Raw genomic sequence first — 23,192 nt, forward strand, 5'->3', positions numbered from 1 at the left:
TGACTAACTAAGTATGAAGCGCCAAAAGTGCAATATGTGTACTTGTAGTGTATTTCTGTTGCTGCTATAACCCTGATTTTACTTTTAGTATTAACGTGATGTGATGCCTGCTGCTGTATCATTATCTTATCACTCTTGCCAGTGATGTCACTTTTGAACTGTAATTGCATTGAGAGTTAATTATCTTTTTGACATAGGTTTTTGTAAACGTATAGAAACAATTATGTAATTAAATTATGAAACTTTAATTTCAGATTGTAACATTAAACAACATAATCAAACTATAAATAAAATTATTAAATTACAAAAATATCATTTATTATCATGTTTGCTAGCAGTCATTTCTTTCCATTTCTTCAATAATTTTTCTTCTTTCTTCAGCTTGACGCATGTTTCTTGCAGCTAAATTCTCAAAGTCCATTGCAGTGTTTAAATTCTGAAAACTGCTAGCATTACCATCTGATGTAGAGTTTGTCATATCATGTCTTTTTTTAAACGTTTCTTCTTCACAATTCGCAACAGTCTCTGCTTCTCTCTTTCGTTGCTGCGCTTCTTTTAGCTTAGTAAGAACTGCAAGTTCACAATCTATAGTCTAATAAAAAAAAAGTTTAAAAGGTCATTAGAGGAACAATTTTTGTCTGACATGAAATTATTTTTGCCTAGTTGAGAATTAAAATTGGACTCTCACTTATTACTACGCGTATTACGCACATGTGGCCAAAGACTACCAATAGGAAATTAATCGGTGTCCTATCAGAAAGGTGGTAATTGCCCTGAACAGGTTCACAGTTTACTGGGGTAATGCCTTACTCATCTCAAATAATGAAATGGGTTCTTTAAAGTGCTCACAGACAAACCACCAGAACTAGGAGCGAGTTGGTCTCGAACCCATGTCGATATTGCTGGCTCTTTAGGTACGGTAAATGACGCCCCTGCCTTAACTGCTCGGCCATTTGACTTTAATGAGTTACTGTATAAATGACCAGAAAAGATATTTTAAAATTATTCTACAAGGATAGAACATTATGTCAGCATATCATTTTACAAATGATAGGCCCTGGAAGTCCTTTCTCCTAATTCAAAATGCATGAAATTGCTGAGGATTAGTTTATTAAAAAATGATACACACTGATGGTTGAACTGTAGATGATGGTTTGCCAGCAAGCCACGTGATCTGGAGAGGATTGGATACAAGTCCTTGTTCAAGTTGTACAGCATTCAACTAAAAAAATATTGGAAAGAAAATTAGAATAATTAAGGGTTCTAATTTGCACTTTTAAGTTATTCTTTCTTAAAATTTATAAATAAACTCCCTAACACATTTTTAATACTCAAAAAAAGTTTGGATACACCCCAAATGTCCTAATATGTGTCCATGGTCACCAACCCACACCAGGGGAATAGTTTTCAATTACTCATATTTTTGATGTTTTTTTTTAAAATTTAATTATCAAATTTTTAAAATTAATTCAAATATTTCATTCATTCTTCAATTCCATTCTTTAAAAAAAAACATAAATAAGCATAATACAAAGTGAAAAAGAATGGAAAGAGGGAATCTCTGTGGTTTATAATCCATAAACACTTACTGCACTGTTTGCTGAGCTGTATTCCACAATAGCACTACCTTTCTTTTTGGATGAAATTAACAACGTTGTTACTTCACCATACTAAAAAAAATATTAGAAAGTGTAATAGATTTAAATAACTTTGTTTTACATGAAAATGAAAGCCAAACTAATGTTGAGGCACAAAAATAATGCAATTAAATATACAGTCATCAAATGCTAGTCGTCATTCGACATTGCGCGTCTTACTTGTGTATAGGTCTGCATATGAAAAGTTCTGTTTCTATTTTTATGTTTGCCAGTAGAACTATTTATTAAGGGGACCTCTTCAGGACAAAACAAAGTGTCCCCTGAATAGTTGCCTGTAGTGTTAAAACATAATTGGTCCAAGTTTATTTTTTGGAAAAGTGTCCCCATTATAGGGGTGTTTCAAAGTATTGATAAAAATATTACCTTGTTAAATAATTTATGCAACATCCCATAGTTATATCCACCATTAGTTTCATCGCTCTTTTTCACCTTCCATTTCACCTTTAATTTTGGAGTTTCTTCATCTGCAAAGATAAAGCAATAATAACGTTCTTGGAAGACTATATTGTATAGAGATCGCAATCTTAGTGATGAAGAAAAATCCCATACCATTAATATCATTATCTTTTTCAAGTTGTTTTTTCATTTCATCTTGTTCTCGTCTCAGCTGTTCCGATCCCTCTTCTCGTAAACGTATTATCTGCAACAAAAACAGCGATAAGATTGAGTAATGTCATGGATTATAATATTTAACTATAATATTCTTCCTCCAAGTACTGTATATTCTTGACTTTGTAAAAGTACTGTGTCATACCTCTTGTTGAAGTCTGGCAGCAGCATCTGCTGGGCTTTCACTCACATCTTCATAAACAGCAGCTTCTCTAGCTTCAAGATCTGTACAATAAAATGATTGCATATTATTCACAGATACTGTGTATGTACAATTGCTTTGTATACCTATATAGAAGAAAACATCTACAGAATGGGTATATTATTATAAACCAACAAACAACAACATATTAGGTTACCTTCTTTTATTTTTCTTCTCTTATTATCTAAAGTTCTGTTTCTTAACTCAACAGCTTTTCTTGCCTTCAATAACCTGTCATATGCAGCCTGTGAAAGACATGATAAGTTGGTATACATTTCTTGATTCTAACTTAGAAATATAATCATAATACCATCTAGTAGTTAAATATTGAAATCATACAGTATAATTGTTAGCAGTCCACAATTGTTCGTATCTCACAACTATATTAATTAATTATTTTTATAATTAAAAACAGCAAAAGTAGCCTTTGTTTGTAGTTGAATAACAATTACTGTATTAAGGCAAAGGACACTACATTACCCTTGCTGTTGCATCTATCAATACTTCTAAAGTTTTGGCAAGTTTTTCCCATTCTGCAGCTGTAATAAAAAATAAAAGTTGTTAATCTTCAAAATTATTAATAAACCTTTATGTGTGACTGATAAAATTGAATTATTGAATATTATAAATATTATGTTGTATTTTTTAAATATTAGTATGCTTTTTAAGAATAGAGTTTGTATCAAAAAACAGGGGTTTAAATAATCAGGGTGCAAAAAAACTGTTAAAATAAAACTGGGCAGGTGTGTAAACCCCGGGGATTTCTCAACCCGGCAATTACCTGCCTTGGCATCATCTGGGTTCTTGTCAGGATGGCATTTCAAAGCTTTCTTTCTGTAAGCTTTCTTTATCTGAAAAAAAGGGAAAAAATGTTTTGGTAATTAGGCCTAGGCCCTATAGCTAGTTCGTAGTATGATAAATCTAGTCCAGGTGCATGATAAAAATCACCTGGAAATCACATCTTACTTCTAGCCAAGACTAGGCTCATTCGGATGGCTCATTCTACCCTCTGAACGATCGACATCCCCGCCGACTTCTCAGACTCTAGCTAGCTAGAAATCAAACTTTTTAGCCTAGCTAGCCTAGGCTTAAGTGTCTAAGCCTACACTCTAGCCTAATCTTGTAAGGTATCATGCCACTAATGAACATTAAAAATATATATATATGTCAAATATACTTCTGATTCAGTAGCTTCTGGAAGGACTTCTAAAATCGAATATAAATCAAGATCCAAAACATTCAGATCTTTTTTAGATTTCGCCATTTTTCGCCGACGACGTTTTAAAAACTTTTACTACCGCCCTCATCGATTGGTCAATAGTATCGATAGATCACGTGCTATACACGTATACGTCACCGCGCGCCACGGACCACAAGTCAGGTGACGTGAATGTAGAAGAACATGACGGGAATTCCCTCCTTGGTTGGGGATTCCCTAACTCAGACCGGTGCTAGGTTTCACGTACTATCAGAAACACTGAAACAACATGCATTTAATATCAGAGAAACTCTTGATGAGGCACAGAACGATTTTAAAGGTTAGGTTTACTATCTGTATAACAGTTATCTGCTGCATGCCATGCCAGTATGGGATTTTTGGAATACTTATTATCTAGACTATGCGCATATTAAATATATATTATTTTTTTCTATTTTTTTAAATAGTATGTGTTGAAGATTTCATGTGCACAAAGGTGTCAAAACTTGGAAGAAGCATAAGAACAATTTATAACACGTTGACAAGGTGAATTTTCCATAAAAATGCACACTCACCCAAAATCCTTGTTACAATACCACCACCTACCTTACAAATGGCATGTTATTTACCTATATAATTTCATAGACCAATTAATAATTATTGCTAACGTTAGGTTAGTGAATAGATCACCAACATACAAGTAAACTAGCCTTAAGGCTATCAGCCTGAACTGTACTCACTTTTTTTCGTCCAGCTTACAATTAACTAGTTGGTCATCGATTGAGGATCTCTGTAAGGAACACTTTCAGCACATTGAGGTCCAAGAAGCATTTGAAGGCGTGGAAGAGGTGCAGGTATGTTAATATCACAATTAACAAGTTTAAGTTCAAACTTATTGATCCACAAAGGCCCAGATCAACTGTTGTTCTTCCCTGCATGCTATTAACTTATTTGTTAGGCCTATTATAAACCCTGTCTACAAACAAAGTTTGACAAAAAAAGTGTGATGTGCCAAAATATGGTGGTGAAATGCCCAAATATGGTAGTGATATGACATCATCATGTCTATATTTGGGCACATCACATTTTTTTGTCACATAAAGTTTGATAGTGTAGACAGAGCTTCATTTGTTCATGACAGGAAGATTGGGAGAGTTTCTTGACAAACGTTGACAAACAACTGAATAGTGACTCATCTACAAGTGAAGTCAGCCAGGGAGACGAGGTTCCTCCAGATATATCACTTACCAATGCCAAAGACTCCAGGTAAAGTAGACCAACAAGGCAATCTAAGAAGAGGGTGCTGAGCACCGGAGATCAAAGGATCTATCTGTGGCTGCGACACGATCAGTTCCACACCACTTAACCGACACAGGGCGCCCGGAGAATATGTACATAGTACAGTACTGTTGGTTTGTCGCAGCCAGACATAAGATCAAAGGACTATTACGAGTTCCTATCTTGGCAAGAAAAGCTCAGTGTCCTGTTGTTAGATTTCCTTGCGTAGAAGTTTACATAATAAGTAGCTCTATTATAAACGTATAGCAGTTACTTGTAGGCACTAATGAAAAATTGTTTTGTGTTTCAAAACAGTGTAATAAACCTCAGCGAGTACATTAAAAACAAAGGGAATCCAGTTACTCTTGTTTTGTTGCGGCATTTGGCCTGACTTCCGTGACGCGACCATGTCCAAGAGCTTCAGGACCGACGAAATAAGCTTGGAGATCTTCGTGGATATATTGTCGTAGTTTCATTTGGATCAATCGTCGGGGCAAGAATGTGGCTTGAGTCAACCAAGTGTGAATTTCCGTTATTTGTAGATGAAGATAGACAGGTTTGTGCCATTTGCAGAGGACTTCCTGATCTTTCTCCTAATGAGAGAATGAATAGTGCTCTCCAATAGGGTGTCCCCTGAATAGAGGTTGGCTGTAGTGCTAAAACATATGCCTCTTTTTTGTTTCACAGGAAAGTGTCCTCTTAATAGGGTGTCCCAAAATTTCCCATGAGTTCTAGTTCTATTTGACTTGATTACCACAGAAATATTCCAGGTCGTTACATCACGAGGTATCTTTAACAATTCAATATATTATTTTGAATTTATCAACAGCTATATAAGGCATTTGGTCTGGGAAGATCAATTAAAAAGGTATGGAATATGGATTCAATGAAGTATTATGGGCAACAAAAAGCACTGGGTAGGAGTCTACCAAAATCATTTGAAAATGTTGAAGATGATCCACATCAGGTAAATATGCTAATTTGGTCTAATTTGCATTTTAAATTATTCATGGTACAGTATCAGGTATTAAAGCTCTGTCTACACTTTCAGATGGGCGGTGATTTTGTTGTTGATGAAGAAGGTGTATTACGTCTAATGTACTGCAGTAAAGTGCCTAGTGACAGACCAACAGTAGATCACATATTTGCTGTTCTGAAGGTAAGTAATTTGCATATACATGTGCAATACCTAATTATTCACAATTTGAACTGCACATTTTATAATAAATTCTAATATAATTTGGGGTTTTTTTCAGGAATGTGAACAAAGAAGTGATGGACAGCCCCCAGCTAAGAAACCAAAAACATGTTAATTTTGTTTTTAATTTTTAACCCATGAAAAAAATCCAACAACTTGTGTTTAAAGAAATGTGTATTTATATAATACATTGATGAAGGTTTTAACTAAAACCAGACTGGAAGTTAAAATTGGAAAGTATAGTATTATCTATATACATTTATAGCAAGGTTTTATAAATTGTATGGTCCATATCATATTAATTAATTATTAATAAAGCAAATTTGAACACATTTTTTTCGTGTGTTAATATTCCTTTGAGTCAAATGCTGTTAATTAATTATTATTAAAAACTATAAATTTAAGGCATATTCTCAAACTATTTCTCTTTTCTGAAACAAGCATTTATTGTCCGGAATTCCAGCCTTACCACCACTCCTTGATCGTTCCATGTGACTTGATAGTCTTTGATTGAATTGGTCACCTGTAGTTTCTAGGACATTCATCCTCCCAATGTCCAGTCTGATCTATAAATACAGTGGAAATCAATATACCATCTTACTATTATTCACAAAAACCAAAATGTAGTAGGCAACTCCATATTTTACCATGAAAAACGCTTTTATATCAAGATGAGCTAGCTTAAGGCCAACTCAGACAGTGTCGTCCGGCACGGTTCTGGTCCGAAAATCCAATTCAATGTTTTGTTCGCACGTACGCAGCTACGCGCATAACGATTGGCGCAAAGCCATGTGACCGTCGAGAAAAGAATCATTGATGTTCGATTTGCTGGACTGGAACCGTGCCGGAACAGATGTGAAAGACTCTTTACCCTCTAGCCACCAATCTATATAAAGTCTTTGGGCTTACCACATTTGTCACAAATACGATCTGGATCAAACTCCCCGTCAATTGCGGCCACTAGGTGATCTCCTTGAGAATCTTGTCGGGTTTCAAATTCATCATCACTCAAAAACCTGTCATCGGCTGTATACTCCTCTTCCCAACCATCATCGCTATACCCCCGTCGTCGCCGTCTGTAATAATCATCACTCGATTCATCATAACGTTCCTCCTCTTCTTCATCTTCTTCCTCAACATCCGAGTCGTCTTCGTCATCCGTTATAATAATGGTGTCTTGCATCGTTCCGCTAGAAGCAAGACCGTTAGATTTGCCTACAAGGTCAAACAAATGATAATAAAAAAAACAACAGAAATAATGAGATGAAAGAAATATAAGATACATACTGAACACACTTACAAAAACATTCTGTAACTATGGGTTATATTATGCTGATAACATTGATCAAGGTGGTTTAAAATAAACATTGACATACAAAATGTTCCATGTGATTTGAAGACTGGAGAGGTTTGGTGAGAAAGGGTACTTTACTTTACCAGAGGAAATAAAATAATTTAAACCATAAAAATTCTGCACTCATCAAGTCGAGTGGCCGAGTAGCTAATGTATGCAAACCATAGGCATAGAATCGGCAAAAATTCAAGGCTTTCCTCGATCATAGTTCTCATGGGGGTAAATCAAATCTTCTCAGACTGGAGGGGTCCAGTGTGCTTAGCTAGTTCGCATGCGCTTAACAGAACTCAATGGATCTTTTAGAAGAGTACAGTAGCTGTTGTGGTCCATCCCAGTCCCTGTCGTGGACAGGCAAATGTGCTCTTTTTTACAGCATCAACACGAAAGAGCACTTAGGGAAGAAGAAAGTTTTTGTATGTTTGTCCACACAATTCAACTTAGTTATTCTGTAAGACAGGTTATTCTTCTTCCAACCACACATTTACAAATAAAAGATGTCAATTTTATTTCACCTAGTCAATGGGCAGTACTGTCCATCTTTCATCCAGGACAAAACATAACCACAATTAAATGAAGCAATATAGCAAATACTGTAGATGTCCAGTAGATAATATTTATTTTCAAATGAACTTTTGTACTTTATAAAGATAAACAAAATTGCTGTTATCATAGTATCAGTATATTTTTAGTAGTTTCTAAAACTGAAACTTTATTCATTAGTAATTTCTGCCTTATAATATTATTCTAACACAATATTATAACAAACAATTATTTTCATGCATATTATTTATCATACATACAGTCAGTCGCATTAGACTCAAATGGTTTATATTGATCCAATCTTTATCTTTCGGCTTTGTACAAGGAAATTTATCCAACTACGATGTGTTACAATATTTGTTGTTTGTTACACAAAGTTAGATAGTGTAGACAGAGCTTTAGAGTACATCAACTATCTCATTACAAATATGACAAGCATCTGTGATTTTGAGCATGGTAGAATCTAGCTGCGCACAAAATGTTCAATTGTTTTTTAGAAGGGTCATGCATCATTATTATTATTATTATTATGGCATGACAATCCATTTTGGTTGAATATCTTGAAATAAATACAAGCCGTTAAATCATCAAATCTTATCTCCACCTTCGAACAGTTCTTGGACATTTGACTACAGCATGGCCCAGCTGAACTGAAAATTTAAACAAAAGATTGTCTTAAAATTTTTAGAAAAGAATTTAAATGGTACATGATGGTTAAATGTAAAAAACCAGCCAAGTACAATACTGCCTGATCTGTTTTATTTGCATCTCAATAATAATTTAATAGTTTGACATAAAAACAATTATTGCTAATGATGGTGTGGAATTAGATGTTACACTACACGCTACTCCCCGAAATTGAAATGAAATAAGTTTGCTTACAACATCTGGTGCACCGTTCCGTTGGATTGTACACGCCATCAGTCCCCGATACAATGTGCTGTCCATTCGCATTTCTGCAAAAAAAGAACACGTCCTGTCTATTGAATCTTGAATCGTTCCCGTATGAGTTTTGAAATTGTATGTCTGTCATGAATTGTCTCCGACCACGGTTGCGTATTTCATTTGTAGGCGCTTCCTCGTCGTCACTTATAACAACCGTTTCACTCTTCGGTACAATCGTTGTAGGAGCAGGAGCCTTGCCTAAGAGAACATAACAATGTTTTTTTCAGTGTTGTGTGTTTCAACATTGAAACACGATAAATAATAATGACCTTTTCAATAGTGCACAACAACAGCAAGTAACCCCACTACAAAATTTGGCATGGTTACAGAAGCTTTCGCAACATTGATTTGTTTGTAAACATGCGCAAAATTAATTGTTGTGTCTGAATCATACAGGACTAATAAATAAAACATCAGTTTTTACTGCATTTTCAATAGACTTTATTTTATAATATAATATTAATATATTATTATATTAATTATATTATTATATTATAATAATATTAATTATATATTAATAATATTATCCTGTTGGCCATGTTCTCATCACTATTTAGATGAAGTCACGCCCAAATCTAATAGCACAAGCAAAATAAGTTAGAATACAATAAATATTGGTTCATTAAATAGCTTGTAACCAACTCTATCAGTTTAATTACTGTAAATACATTTTTTTAAATAATTCCAAATAATTTAAAGCTTTTGATGGAAAACTCTATATTCATCAATGTTCTCTGAGTGTTCTTGGACAATCTCCGTGCGGGTGGCCAAACACATCTACAGATAAAAAATATAAATAAAAATAGTGGTAACGTCAAAGTTTAAGTATTGTATTACTGTATAATGTATAGACCTGAGACATCTCTAATTCAACAATTGGTCAAGTTTTAGTCTTATAAATGTTGCTATATGTAATCAAATCAAATAAACATTTCTTTCTTTCATTTTAAATTAAAACTAATACATTATAAATTCTGACGAGATTTTCTTTTCGAGAAAAAAAATATAAAAATAAATCATAATCTATAAAATGGTGATTAAATTATCATCATTAAATCTACATGCATTGTCTTATATATTATAACAGAACCTCTCTTAAAGGGACCTTCAGGATTAGGTGTCCCCTTGGCTGTAGTGGTATTGCCCGTCTTTTGTGGGAAAGTGTCCTTAATATGGATGTCCCACTGGAAGGGTTTTACTGTGTTCCATATTTTACATACATACATGGCACATGCAATGCAAGTGAAACCAGACATAAGTCGCATAGCTAGATTTGTATAAAAAGCCATAAACAATACAAGGCTTAAAATTATTGTTACAGAAAATTATAGTTGAAAAAATATTTATCTACATTACCTTGGGTGTTTTTCTATTTTGAGACAAATATAATGCATAAATTTTAAAATTTTATGTGGTCTGTTGAAAAATGGTGTAAACTATGTATGATATTCATAAAACATATCATGTTTTATGCTTTAAATTGAAAGTGTTCCAATTACTAGTTGGAATAAAGTTTTAATAAAAAAAATGTTGCATAATAAAATACAATTTAGTTAATGATTGAAGGTGCGAAGTTTCATTGAAAAAAATACAACAATTAAAATACTCCTTTGCTAAGGCGTAAACTTAAATGCCCTGTTTATTTATTTGTACTCCTGTTACTTAATTTAGCAAGCTTTTTAACAACCAAAATTTAGACGGCGACATCTCTGGAAGTAGTAGTAGTTTTTTCAGTATCTTAAATCTTGAATTATGTAGTTTCAGTTTTGTAAAAATCTCAATTTTGAACAATTCTGATTTATGTCTGATTTTGCTTGCATGTGCCACATTATATGTATGCTGTATAGAGTTCTGTGGTGTAACGTCACGATAGAGGGCGCTGCATGGTTGCTAGCCAACCAAAAAATGCGTTCAACGCTACTATGTTTATAAACTGTATAGATCTGCATTTCTATCAAATTATGTATCTTAGCTTGATTTTTTTAAACTTAAACTGTAGTTGAAGAATAAATAGATCATTAAAAACAAATATTTAGTGATCTTTTGAAATTTTAGTTTGTTTTTTATTGAAAATTATTAAGTTTTAAAATGACTACTTCAATAAGCCTATTCCAAACCATTTGTGCTGACCTGAGAGTCACTCAGGCAGGTTGAACGCATTTTTTGGTTGGCTAGCAACCATGCAGCGTCACCTACCGTCGTGACGTCAGCACCGCAGAACTCTATACCATATATAACAAAAAAAATAGCCCTTACCACATTTGTCGCAAAAGATCATAGAATCATAATTTCCATCGGAACCTGCTACCATATAATCTCCAATAAAATCTAATTGATATTCGAATTCATCATCACTATTAAACTGTTCAATATTTCTATAATCCTCTTCAAATGTAGACATGTTCCACTCTCTTCTAGCATCATCATCTTCTGTACTAAACTCATTCTCGGCATTAATAGTAATTTCACTCAATATGCCGCTGGCGGGTGGAGCAGTTGACAATTTGCCTACGTAGACACAAAATCGTAACTCTTCCAGCACTTAGTCGAAAGTATATACTCGAAGGCTTAACTTTTACTTGTCTAGCCACATGAAGCATTTTCATATTAGCCTACTTAGGTCCACTGGGCAGTTTTGCTCAACTCTAAGTATATTGTAAGCTATGTCCACACTGAGCCTGTATGCCGTCTGAATGCAGGAGAAAACCAGCTTATAATATACATTTTACAGTCGCTACGTTCACACAGGATTCGAAATAAGTCATTGTGTACTACTGTATCTATTTTTCATGATTTGTTTTATCCAGCCACAGGACTGGACTCTAGGCTCAGTGTGAACGTACCTCTAAGATCGTTTCATACAGACTAATTTTTATTCAAACCCCTGTACCACATAACTAATAAAAACATTTCAAAAACCTACTTTTTCTTTCTTTGACAATGGCAGTTCTTCTTGTTTTAAGTTCTTCACTGAAAGATTCAACCATTTTGTCGATGTAATTGTCCAGTACAAGAGAATGGGTGTATGTTGTAACTTTTTTACGGCAGATTGGGCATTCTTTTTTCTTTTTGAACCATTCCATGATACATAGGTGGCAGAATGAATGAGAACAATTCAAAGTTGTTGCCTGTGGTTAATAAAGAAAATAAGAAAGTTTAAAGTCACCAATTGTTTTTTTTTAATTGCAAAAGCATGGCATTATTAATTTAGGAAATGGTGTAAATTATACTGTAGGGTATGGGGAATTTATCTGGACATACTAAATGTTTTTTTGAGAAGCAGGATCAAGGATTTTGAAAAAGGTGAAAGAGGCAACATCTAACAATTGTAGATATTTTAGAGTTTGCTTATTTGAAGGCACTGTCTATAAAGCGTGGTTCCCACTAGTAACATGATGTTTTGTAACACGGTGCTGCATTGCATAATCACAAGTGGGAACTGACAACGCAACAGTGCTACAAACATCGCAGATTTGATTTCACGCAGACGGGGGCAAATACAATTATCGGAAGGGCATTTTCTTAGGTTGCATCGCTAGTTGGAACCACGCTTACAAGGAACACATACAAATTCTTGTATATTTGATTGACATAGAATTATTAATACCTGAATAAATAGCTCAGCGCATATACTACATTGGAGTTCAGATTCCATCACATCCGATACTTTCTCGTATGTTTCTTGCTTTGCCATTTCCAGATACAGCTTTTGGTTTTCTTGTTCACGTTTACTCTCTACAAGCTGAAATAAATGTGTACTATATTATCTATGTTCTGAGGTACTGTAGATGGGGTTGAAGGGTATATATGCAAGTGGCTGTGGTTGAACGATTACTAACATACAAAAATGACTGTTGCTTACCAATACCATCCATTTCTTTTGACTCCGACTGTAAAGCTCAGTCTACATTATAAACTTTGTGACAAAAAATTGTGATGTGCCCATATATGGACATGATGATGTCATATTATTTTAATGTCAAATTAGTTTGATAGTGTAGATAGTGCCTTAGCTGCAAATGCATTAATACATACCTCTGTCTGCAATGTTTCAAAATCTTTCTGTTTCTTTGATATCACCATCTCTAACTTGAGTTTCTCTTCTTCCAGTTTCAACTGGAGATCTTTATTCTTTTCATCGAGCTTCCTTTCCATCTCTTTCTGCAGATTTTCTTCCACCATTTTTTTCTCAGCAAGGAGTTTTTTTTTCTGCATGGTTAATTCTTCCAGCATCTGTTTTTCCTTCTCTTTCATCTTTGTCTCAAGACCAATCCTCATCTCTTCCTGTGCAGTGTGCTGGTTAAGATCTTTTTCTTCTAACTTTTTCTGCCATTCTTTTTTAAGTTCTTCTTCAACGGTTGCCTTTTCTTTTAACAGATTCTCTTTTTGCCGCATCTGTTCCTGCATCATCTCCTCCTCTTTCTCTTGAATTTCTTTCTCAAGTTTTTCTTGCATGTTTTTTTCCATCTGTAAAATATTCTGTTCTTTTTCACTCAATTTCTCTTCCATTTCTTTCTCTAACTTTGATTGAATTTTCGTCTTCTCATTCATTAATTCTATGTGTTGTGCTTTTAATCTCTCAAGTAAACAGCTTTCTTTTTCTTTCATTTCTACATTAAATTTTTCATTCATTTGTTCTTCTAATTCTTTCTTTTCAGATTCTAATCGTTCTCTTTCTGCTTGTAACTCTTGCAGAAGTTTACTTTCTTTAACTTTCATCTCTTCTTTGTATTGAGCTGTCAGCGTTTCTTTTTCCTTCAATATTAAAGCTTCCATAACTTTTAATCTTTCCTCTGCTTCTTTCGCTTTCTGTTCTGCTGCTTGCTTTTCATCTGCTAGTCGTTTTGTCTCTTCTTCTGCTTTCAACTTAGCTTTTTTAAACGTTTCTACCTTTTCCGATGTACTTGGAGATTCATTTATACCAGAGTTCAGGTTAGGGTCAGTATTTCCATCACCACTCTGAGAAGGTTCCCATTTTCTTTTATCCCCTAGCAATAGACTCTTTGGTTTCGATGCAGGATTCAATCTACTGTTTATTTTTTCCACTTCAGCAGAACTTAATTGTTTTTTGATAAATTTATATATGAAGTCAGTTGGGTTTTTAGCTTTGGATGGCTGTCCAAAATAAACATCATCTCCTCCTTTTATTTCACATTGTTTCATGGGCAATATTCTTGAATCATTTATATAAATACCATTTAAACTCTAGAAAAGAAAAAAAAGATTGATATTATTGTACATGGTGTAATTCTTGTAGGCAAGGGGAAGGTAAGAATGATAATTGCATGATAGCAGTCATTTAGGCCAATGGAAATACATTACATGGTTCTCGATATCCATACCTTGCATCAGAACGAGGTCTACCGCGGTTTTTTTGGTCTGCTGCTCTCGTACATTTCGCGATCGATCGTCGTGCCTAGCTACCTCTCTGCCTACGGCATTATTGCATTCAAGGTTTACTTCACTTAATTAAAATACTGTGATGAAAGATGAACGTTGACAAAAATCCCTCACCAATTTTTTGATAAGTGCTGACGAGAACCATGTAATGTATTTCCATTGGCCTTATGTACTTCACCTGATCTATAGTATTGTATTGATGTTGTTTTGTTGATAATCAAAGTTTAGCCTGTGACCAGTTTCCACACATGCATTTACTGTACATTCTGATAATGCATAAACACCGATATCAGTTTAGAAGTACTGTATAATAAATTTACCAACCTTGTTATCTAAAATAACCCATTTATCGATATCTTTAAGATAACTGATAATAGCATGTTTCCGTGACAACATCAGGGGATCATCCTTGGATAAAATCTGCACACTGACAAAATTACTTCTCCCAATAGAAACCTATAAAACAAAGTTATAAAATTGACCAAGTTAGTAGACTAGTTAGTTGATGGCTTTAATACTCTGAAACACACCTAGTAATGGCAAACAAGAAAATAAGTTTGATTCAGTTATTTATAATTTATGTGTAGTAGGCAAGAACCGATAATATATATTATTAGCTACTGTAACCCTGGCACCAAATTCCCACAGCACCAGGCCCCGAAACCCATCCATACTTACTGTCCATTGATCAACATTATTGGCCGGGGGGAGAGAGAATCATAGCTCGGCCTAGTCTTTATTAGCTAATCAAAAGGACTAACCTAGCCTTAAGTAATAAGCCTAGTCGCGGGCCTACTACTAGGCCGTAGCCTTCTTGACCTAACTAGTAGGCCTAGCCTAGGCCAACTATCTAGCAAGTAGTAGGCCTAGCCAACATATTTTTTGAGAGGGAAAATTCAAAACATTCCATTGACATTTGTGTATGCAGGTCCAATCACAAAGCAATCTACTTTTATTTGCTATAATTTATTGTACAAACAAACCTCATTCGTTTGAGAAAGAGGAATGCAGTCATAACGTTTTGGAAAATCTGGTTGACTTCGTTCTAAGCAGAACACCTCCATTTTTCTCGCACACTTTTCGAAATTTCTCCTCCCGGCCCCGACGACGAGGAGGGCATGACTGGTCAGGCCGTGTCGTGATCAATTAAATTAGAGGGCAGCAAACATTATTTACAAACAACACCGCCACCAACCACGTTATCATTAATTTTAAAAGAAAAGGAAAAGAACTGTACACTAAAATATAAATAAATAGATCAATTGAATGTTTTTAAATAGTTGTTTTAATAGAAGATATAAGTATCACTAGAAAGCATGTATTTCTAAAATTTCTCCCATTTTGATTCATTTTAAAAAGTTTTTATTTACTTCGCTTGAACTTTAGACATTATTAACATTATTAATAATATTTTTTATATGTTTGATTTCCGAAAAACAACAATTAGAATGACGAAATTATTTAGTACATATGTATAATGTTGCCAGAGCAAATACAACAATATTTCAAAATACTGTAATAAAAATAATGTACACAGGGCAACCAGTGCCGGTTTTAAAAATGCCTAGATCTGTTAGTAGATTTTTTTAATCTATATATTTCCACATAGATTCCAGTAACATAAATCTATCCATATAAATGGGAACAAACATTCAATAAATTATCAGCACTTCTTTTCCCACTACTGAAGTCATTCCAGTACTCTTGCAGTTTCCCGTGTAAATTCTTGTACGTTTTGCGTTGGTGTTTCATCAGTTTTTCCTCTTTTATCAGACTTGTTCTGACACCCACTAGCGATAGTTCAGTGTAGAATACCTTGATCAGTTTGTAAAGAGGCATGTTACAGTTTCGTACCTTCACTTTCAATCTGTAAAAATATATGCAAATTACAATCAATTAATTACAATTATTTTGGAGGTTTTTATAATCATGTAATTATTATCAAGACAGTGTACTAACTCTTTCAAAACCAATTTGAAGTCTCCTTTTCAAGTTTTACATTAATTTAAATTATTGCCACAATTGCTGTCTATTTCAATTACGTACAGCGCATTGAGAGCTTGCTAACTTCCCACTAGCGACGCAAAGCAGTGACGTAACGCAACGTAAGTGATTTGACCAATCACAAGCGATGGATTATTCGAACAGTGGCTTGTCATTGGTCAACTCGCCTGCGTTGCGCATACGTTCTTGAGCTGCATCTCTAGTGGGAACCACGCTTTATATAACAATGAACTACTATTATTATCACCATTATTATTTCTGCATAAAGAAATGGATAAATTACCTCCTATACCAACCCTCTACGTCTGTGTTAGTACGTACGCTTTTGCCAAACACACTCCACACCCGAGGTGGCCACACAGTATTGTCCGATATCCAATTATTCTCCACATAAGTGAACACCTGTAATATATAATTTGATTAGGATTTATACTGTAGCTTATAAACTTCTGTAAACATTTTACATTAAGCTGAAACAATATGTTTAACAAACTTATTTTTTGCCTAATGTAAAGCTCTGTCCACACCATCAAACTAGTTTGTGTGACAAAAAAATGTGATGTGCCCATATATGGACATGATGATGTCATATTACTACCTAATTTGGACATATCACTCTCATATTTGGGTACATCACACACACAAGTCTTCAGTGAGTTTTTACATAACGTCACTAATAGAGTTTTAATATTTTTATAGCTATGAAACGCCATGTGGGACAAAATATTTTTCTGTTTAGAAACTATATTAGCCTATTGTATGCTAAAGACTACAATAAATAAATCAGGTTTGTACCTTCATAAGGTCTTCCTTTTCATGATCAACTTTCTCCAAAAGCTGTAGAAACAGTTCAGGAATGATATCACTTGGCATATAAGGCAAAGCTAGCAGCTTCCTTAGCCTAGAGTGAGTCTTCTTCTTGCTCAGGTAAGCCTCCACTAGTCCCTGCTCTTGAATCTTAAACCAAATCGCCTGCGTCCAAAGGTACGAACAACCACGCGCTGTCACGCTTGGAAACACTTGCGAAAATGCCTCCCATAAATTGTCCACAAAATCCATAAAACACTCTTGTACTTTGATTTCTCGTGGTAAGATTCTTTTAATCATTTCAAAAATGCCAATATAATCGTGTTTCATATTGTTGGACATTATAGCAAAGCAAAGTGGTACCTATAGAAATCAAAAGATAATTGTCACATTACGTGGAATTGTTAGGTGAGAATTAAATATGAAATATTGTTATAAAGTGAGATGGTATGTTAGGAATGACATAGTGTAATGTTTGTGAAAAGGTCAGAGGGAAAGTTTGTCAGGAAAAAATTTCAAATTATGAATAAATACTTCAAGTAATTTGATTGGAGTACCACTAATACAACTTACAAGTACATTTAAAGTACACAGACATTGTACTATCGGCCTATTAAAGAAGTATAAATATTGTTTGTCTTTTTAGTTAGCTTTCATGTCATGCAAGTGGACCCACTGCCGGGGCATGCATGCTGCCTCCGATCATTCCATCTAAAACATCTGCCATTACAACTGGGTCAAGACCAGCAGTAACGCATTACCATCCCATATTAGATCTAGCAAGTCTACTGATGTGTTTAAGAGTGCGCTTAAGACACATCTGCTGTCGGCTGCCTTTGTAAATTTGTACGGTTATTGTTTAGCTAGATACCCACATTACTGAGAACACCTCAGTAATGTACTGGCAGGTCTGTGCACCTTAAATTGCCGGTAAACAGAAGCAGTAATGTGGGTTCGATTGGTCTGCTTTTTTCCCCGATTCTTTTTTTTTTTTTTTTTTTTTTGTCGTTTTAAGTTTCATAGTTAGTATTTTTCATGGTTTTCACAAGCACCTTGAACACTTTGTGGATATGTGCGCTTTATGAATCTTATTATCTTATCTTAATACTTACCTGTTTGATTTCTATGTCTCTTTGTATAAAACAATGTACAGTAAGAAGGTGGGTGAAAGGCTCTTTCAACATCTTGGAATTGACATCAATGTACCATCTCTTTCCACGGGCAAGAACATCAAGTTGTTCTTCGGAGGCGAACAATAAATGGCGCTGTTTTCCACGTACAATATCTGCACGAAGGAAACCTGAATTGAGAAAAGAAAATATGTGGTTAAATCGCTCTTTATGACAGTGTCATGTACAATGCTTATTTAGTCCACAAAATCTTGCTTTGAAAAACATCTGCCGTGGGCTGCGAATGGTAGAATGTCTAAACAGAAATTTCCTAGGAGAGACCTTGTTAAAAAATGTTCTCTATACATTTTTATATTTTATACTTTATACTTGTCATCTTGTTTTGTTGAGGGCTAGCTCCATAGAATTGGCTCATTCTGGTTGGGTCACCCACCTTCTTGAAATATGGCGAAAAAAAATAATAAAATAAATAAACATTGACAGGTTTGGTTGAAATGATACAGTATGTTAAAAAAGGTCCTTAAGCTGTACACTATCAAACTAGATTGACAAAAAAAGTCTGCCCAGATGGTAGCGATATGACATCATGTCCATATATGGGCACATCAAATTTATTGTCACAAAGTTTGATAGTGTGGACAGAGCTTTATACATTTACATATGTATTCTACATTAGCTTTGATTATGAAATTGTCTCAAACTTTCTACCAAGTTTACTAGTAGATGTCTTTTTTCTCTATGAAATGTTTTAAAAAAAAGTATGTTGAGAAAAATCTAACCTTCAGGGATTGCATGATTAGCAAGAGTGAAATCCAAATCCGTTGGTTCATCCGGTTTTTGACAATTTAATCGAAACCGCTTGGCTTGTCTTTTAAGAGCTCCCTCACTCGGTAAATCTGAAAGTGTTCCGGCCTCTACATATTCAGATAAAGTTTGCCGAACGATATCAATGACAGGTGTACACATTTCTTGTGAAGCTTTCCGTTTGATGTCCGACACAACTGCTGATTTTATTTTTTGCATTGGATTTCCTGGGTGTTCATGTTTGCGGTTCCTGGCAAAAGTGTCTTTTCGTTGTCTGACTAAGACACGACAGTTCAGCGTCTTGTCACGCTTTGAACATCTAGGAAAAATAAGATAATTTTTTTTAATTTAAACAGGAAAATGATTACTTTTTTGTTGAACCAAATAATACTGACACAAATGGTAATCATTTTCCTGTTTATTATTGGACCCAGATGAATTTATTTAATAACATTTTTTTAATTTGTTTCTACTTTGAATATAGAATCATAATTGCTTGCCTAACTATTTTTTTTATTTCTATTACCAGTGTCATTAAAATTCTGTAAAATAAAATTAGCAAACTGACCTCCAAGTGACACAGCCATTGTCATTACTTCTTTGTATAGTATAGGAGTAACCCTCACTGTCAATAAGCTTATTTTTTGCACGTTGTGACCCGCCTTCAACTATTGTAAATTTTAACGTAGCATCATCCGTAACATCATCTGTTAAAACTCCTTCATCAGTTGCAATTTCGTCGGTGACAGGCCTTGATTCTTCAACAGAGGACGAGTTTGGCGACTTAAGGGACGAGTTTTTGGAATTGTTTGTGGAGTCATTATTAATTGTTGATTCAGTTGTTTGAGCATCAATAATTGTATTATCATTATTATTTGTTGGTGTATCAATATTATTATCAATAGTATTGTCATTATTAATTACAGTATCTGTAGAGCTGGCTGGGATTTCTAAGACATTAGTTGCTTGTACATCAGTTACAACTTCAATTTCAACGTTTTCATTGGCCACTTGCTCGTAGCTAGAGTAAAGCAACGAGCCAATGGCAACATCAGAAGATTCTATTAAAACTGAATCAGAAGCCATCTACAAAAAAAAGATTTAATATAACTTTGTCTTCTTTTTGTTATTATTTTTTTCTAAAGTAAATATCTGTTCCATTTTGTTGAATGTATGGAAAAATAAATGAAACAAACAAAGAATATGGTTAAATATGGTCAAAAAAAAAAAAAAAAAAAAAAAAAAAGAACAGGTAGAAGAAAGTGTAATTGAAGATCCAAGTTTGATAAGTAAATTTTAAATATTTAGACTTTAGAGGTATGGCATGCTGAAAGTTAATACACCTATTCAACATTTACGTCATTTTACATTACGTCACTTCACAAGTCATACCATATATATGCCCACCCACAAGACACTAAGGTATAGAACCGCTGACTTGCTGGATCAAAAACTGTGCAATACCAACAAAATAACTGAATTCCAAAGAAATGACACATTAGCAGAAGTTTTTGATATTAATAGGAAGAATATTGTGAGCATGTGCAGATGCATGTTATGTTTGACTGCCTTCTAATTGCTCCCTATAAACTTATAGCAAATAACTTACAAGTATCTCTGATTCAGATTGTATGGTATTGACTGTAGAACGTATTGCTTTAGTTTTACGCCTCACTGTGTAAGAAAATTGAATTAATAATTCGTCCTAGAAACAGCAAATGTCGCTTACAAAAACAACAGACAAAGTTATCAAACTTTTTAAAGAATGTTAAGAACAGTTTATACAGTAGTAAAAAAACATACATTTGGTTTAGTTTTAGTATTTGTAGGACCAATTTGTTTAATCTGGTGAAATATAACTTTGCTTTGCTTGTACTTGGTATAAAAACAAAGTTATTTATTGGACACAAGGGTACACATTCCTGTTAAATGCACAATGAGCAATATATGTTTTAACACTATTAAGGAGCCATTTTGATTGTGCCCCTTAATTAATTAATTTCAACAATATTTTACGACGGTGGTCCATCCAGCCGAAGCTGATCAGGGACCCTCACAAAAAGACATCAACATGCAACAATTAAAATAGAATTTAATAATAGGGTTTCATTTTGTACCTCTAGTTGATTTTTGTCTACCACCTTGATTTGGTAGATGGATATGGAAACAACTTCCAAACACAAACTCTGGAATACACCGACTCCTTTGAATCACGGTTGCCTTGCACGTGATATTCTTATTTCTTAGAGAACATCTAAAAATTTTAAAAACTCAATTAAAACTATGATTTTTGGAATTGTACTGTTTGTACTTATCTATGCAAGAGGTTCAGGGATTTAAGATTGTTAAACAGCTCTAACGCTAACATAATAATTATATCAAAAAGTGGAGATGTAGCTTGATGGTTAAAGTGCTTGCCTTCCAATCTCAATGTCCAGGGTTCAATCCTGACCTAGTGCCAGGGTTGTAACTCATGGCTCTTTCAACTCCACTCCCCAAGCCTCAAATGAGACTTACTTTATAAGCACAATAAATTATAAAATAGTTTATCCATCCTGCAATGGGCGGGTTTGTGCTCGCTGATGGATGCGTATACAAAAAATGTATTGTATCTAGCTGTAAAAAAGGGAAGGCGCATATCTCTAGTCTTATGTTTTATAAAATCAATCCAATTCACTTTTTATCAGAAATATATCGGTAAACTTATCTTTACTGAATACTAAGAAATATACCAGTAAACTTATCTAAAAATTGCAGCAAAATGTTGTGCCTCAAAATAGCCTTTCTCGTTCCTTAAACAAACATAATTCACTATGCATACACATATACACAGCATTTAAAAAAAGGCATACCTCCAATACGTTGAGTTACTGGAAGTTTTCCGTTTAACATATGAATAACCGTTGCTGTCGACTAATTTAGGATGTCCTCGTTGAGTTGACGATTCTACTACTTTGTAAGTAGCTGTATCATCATAAGTCGGGTTGTCTAAAATGAAGCATAATAAATGGAAATTAAGGATAGGAGGAATTTATAGAAACGATTCATTTCTTCAATTGTTACATCCAATTTGGACTTAAGCTTGGATCTATAAACTATAGCTCTGTCTACATTATCAAACTAGTTTGACAAAAAAGTGAGATGTGCCCAAATAATGGTAGTGATATGACATCATCATGCCCATATATGGGCACATCATATTTTTTTGTCACATAAAGTTTGATAGTGTAGACAGAGCTTTAAAGAAAACAATACAGCAGTAATACATAAACGTTTAAAGAAAGGAAATGGGAAATTTCCAAACACTAGTTTACTAGCTAGTTTACATAAAAAACCTCATAAACATCTTACCTTATAATCTAAGAACAAAAATGTGTTAATTTAATGAATTCGATATGAAAATGGGGTTTTTATTTTGTTAAAAACAATATTTTTATATGTTATATTGTCATTTGCAATTTCATCACACAAAGATAAAAGAATTTGTCATTGCATTACTGCTTAGTGCTATGAGATAACAGTAATTATCTGTTAACAGTATTTATAAAAGGGTTTTCAAATTGTTTGTCTCATCAATGACTCATGGAGAAGGTATAAAATTATAAAATCTAATTTTAAATTTTATACCTCCATGCTCCATGAATAACTTAATCAAGATTTTAAAGAAAACATCCCGAGAAGAAGAACATCTTTGAATGTGCACAAGTTGGGAGGAGGTATGTGAGGTCTGTTGCCATGAAACCTACCAATACATGTTTTTGCTTTATGATGGTATTTACATTTAGTTTTAGGTTTAGCTGTATTTTCTTTTTTGCATTTAAAGCAATGATAGCTGATTCTACTGCAGCAGTGCTGCTCCTTCTCAATGTCCATCATTCAGAATCTGAAATAAAGAAAATCAAAACCTAATTTATTTAATGATAAATTATATTTATTGGAATACAAAAAAAAAGAAATGATAGTTTGTATCGAAGAGCTAGGCTATATGCTAGCTAGTTAGGCCCTTCTTGAATAGGAAGAAATTCCTACTAAAATTATTCCTAGGGCTAGGCCCTTACATTGTAC

General features: G+C 34.1%; 3 protein-coding genes across 4 annotated transcripts; 1 reads left to right on the forward strand and 2 right to left on the reverse strand.

Moving 5' to 3' along the window:
• Window positions 1-209: 209 nt before the first annotated feature.
• Window positions 210-3,795, reverse strand: LOC144852556 (dnaJ homolog subfamily C member 17-like). The gene is made up of 10 exons (XM_078710448.1): window positions 3,647-3,795; window positions 3,251-3,320; window positions 2,950-3,008; window positions 2,627-2,714; window positions 2,413-2,492; window positions 2,208-2,298; window positions 2,022-2,122; window positions 1,590-1,670; window positions 1,130-1,222; window positions 210-592 (listed from the first exon to the last, which is right to left on the reverse strand). The coding sequence occupies exons 1-10, from the start codon at window positions 3,731-3,733 to the stop codon at window positions 332-334; spliced, it is 1,011 nt and encodes a 336-aa protein (XP_078566574.1). The 5' UTR covers window positions 3,734-3,795; the 3' UTR covers window positions 210-331.
• A 46-nt stretch (window positions 3,796-3,841) lies between these two features.
• On the forward strand, window positions 3,842-6,399 carry LOC144852555 (uncharacterized). Of its 2 annotated transcripts, none has more exons than XM_078710446.1 (8): window positions 3,842-4,007; window positions 4,135-4,213; window positions 4,392-4,521; window positions 4,809-4,933; window positions 5,261-5,501; window positions 5,775-5,912; window positions 5,997-6,104; window positions 6,202-6,399. In XM_078710446.1, the coding sequence occupies exons 1-8, from the start codon at window positions 3,872-3,874 to the stop codon at window positions 6,256-6,258; spliced, it is 1,014 nt and encodes a 337-aa protein (XP_078566572.1). In that variant the 5' UTR covers window positions 3,842-3,871; the 3' UTR covers window positions 6,259-6,399. The 2 variants fall into 2 exon arrangements, with proteins under 2 accessions (XP_078566572.1, XP_078566573.1); XM_078710447.1 differs by having other exon boundaries at window positions 4,422-4,521; window positions 6,202-6,398.
• A 77-nt stretch (window positions 6,400-6,476) lies between these two features.
• LOC144852333 (uncharacterized) lies at window positions 6,477-23,010 on the reverse strand. The gene is made up of 17 exons (XM_078710115.1): window positions 22,874-23,010; window positions 21,980-22,115; window positions 21,245-21,381; window positions 20,737-20,801; window positions 19,696-20,213; window positions 19,103-19,446; window positions 18,306-18,493; window positions 17,182-17,556; window positions 16,670-16,788; window positions 16,024-16,249; window positions 15,366-15,524; window positions 14,707-14,838; window positions 13,018-14,187; window positions 12,590-12,724; window positions 11,906-12,110; window positions 7,053-7,358; window positions 6,477-6,709 (listed from the first exon to the last, which is right to left on the reverse strand). Exons 1-17 carry the CDS (start codon window positions 23,001-23,003, stop codon window positions 6,663-6,665), a joined length of 4,392 nt encoding a protein of 1,463 aa, XP_078566241.1. The 5' UTR covers window positions 23,004-23,010; the 3' UTR covers window positions 6,477-6,662.
• Between the last annotated feature and the right edge of the window lie 182 nt (window positions 23,011-23,192).

This window comes from Antedon bifida, chromosome 9 (assembly GCF_963402885.1).
Source record: "Antedon bifida chromosome 9, ecAntBifi1.1, whole genome shotgun sequence".
In the NCBI taxonomy this organism is placed as follows: Eukaryota; Metazoa; Echinodermata; class Crinoidea; order Comatulida; family Antedonidae; genus Antedon; species Antedon bifida.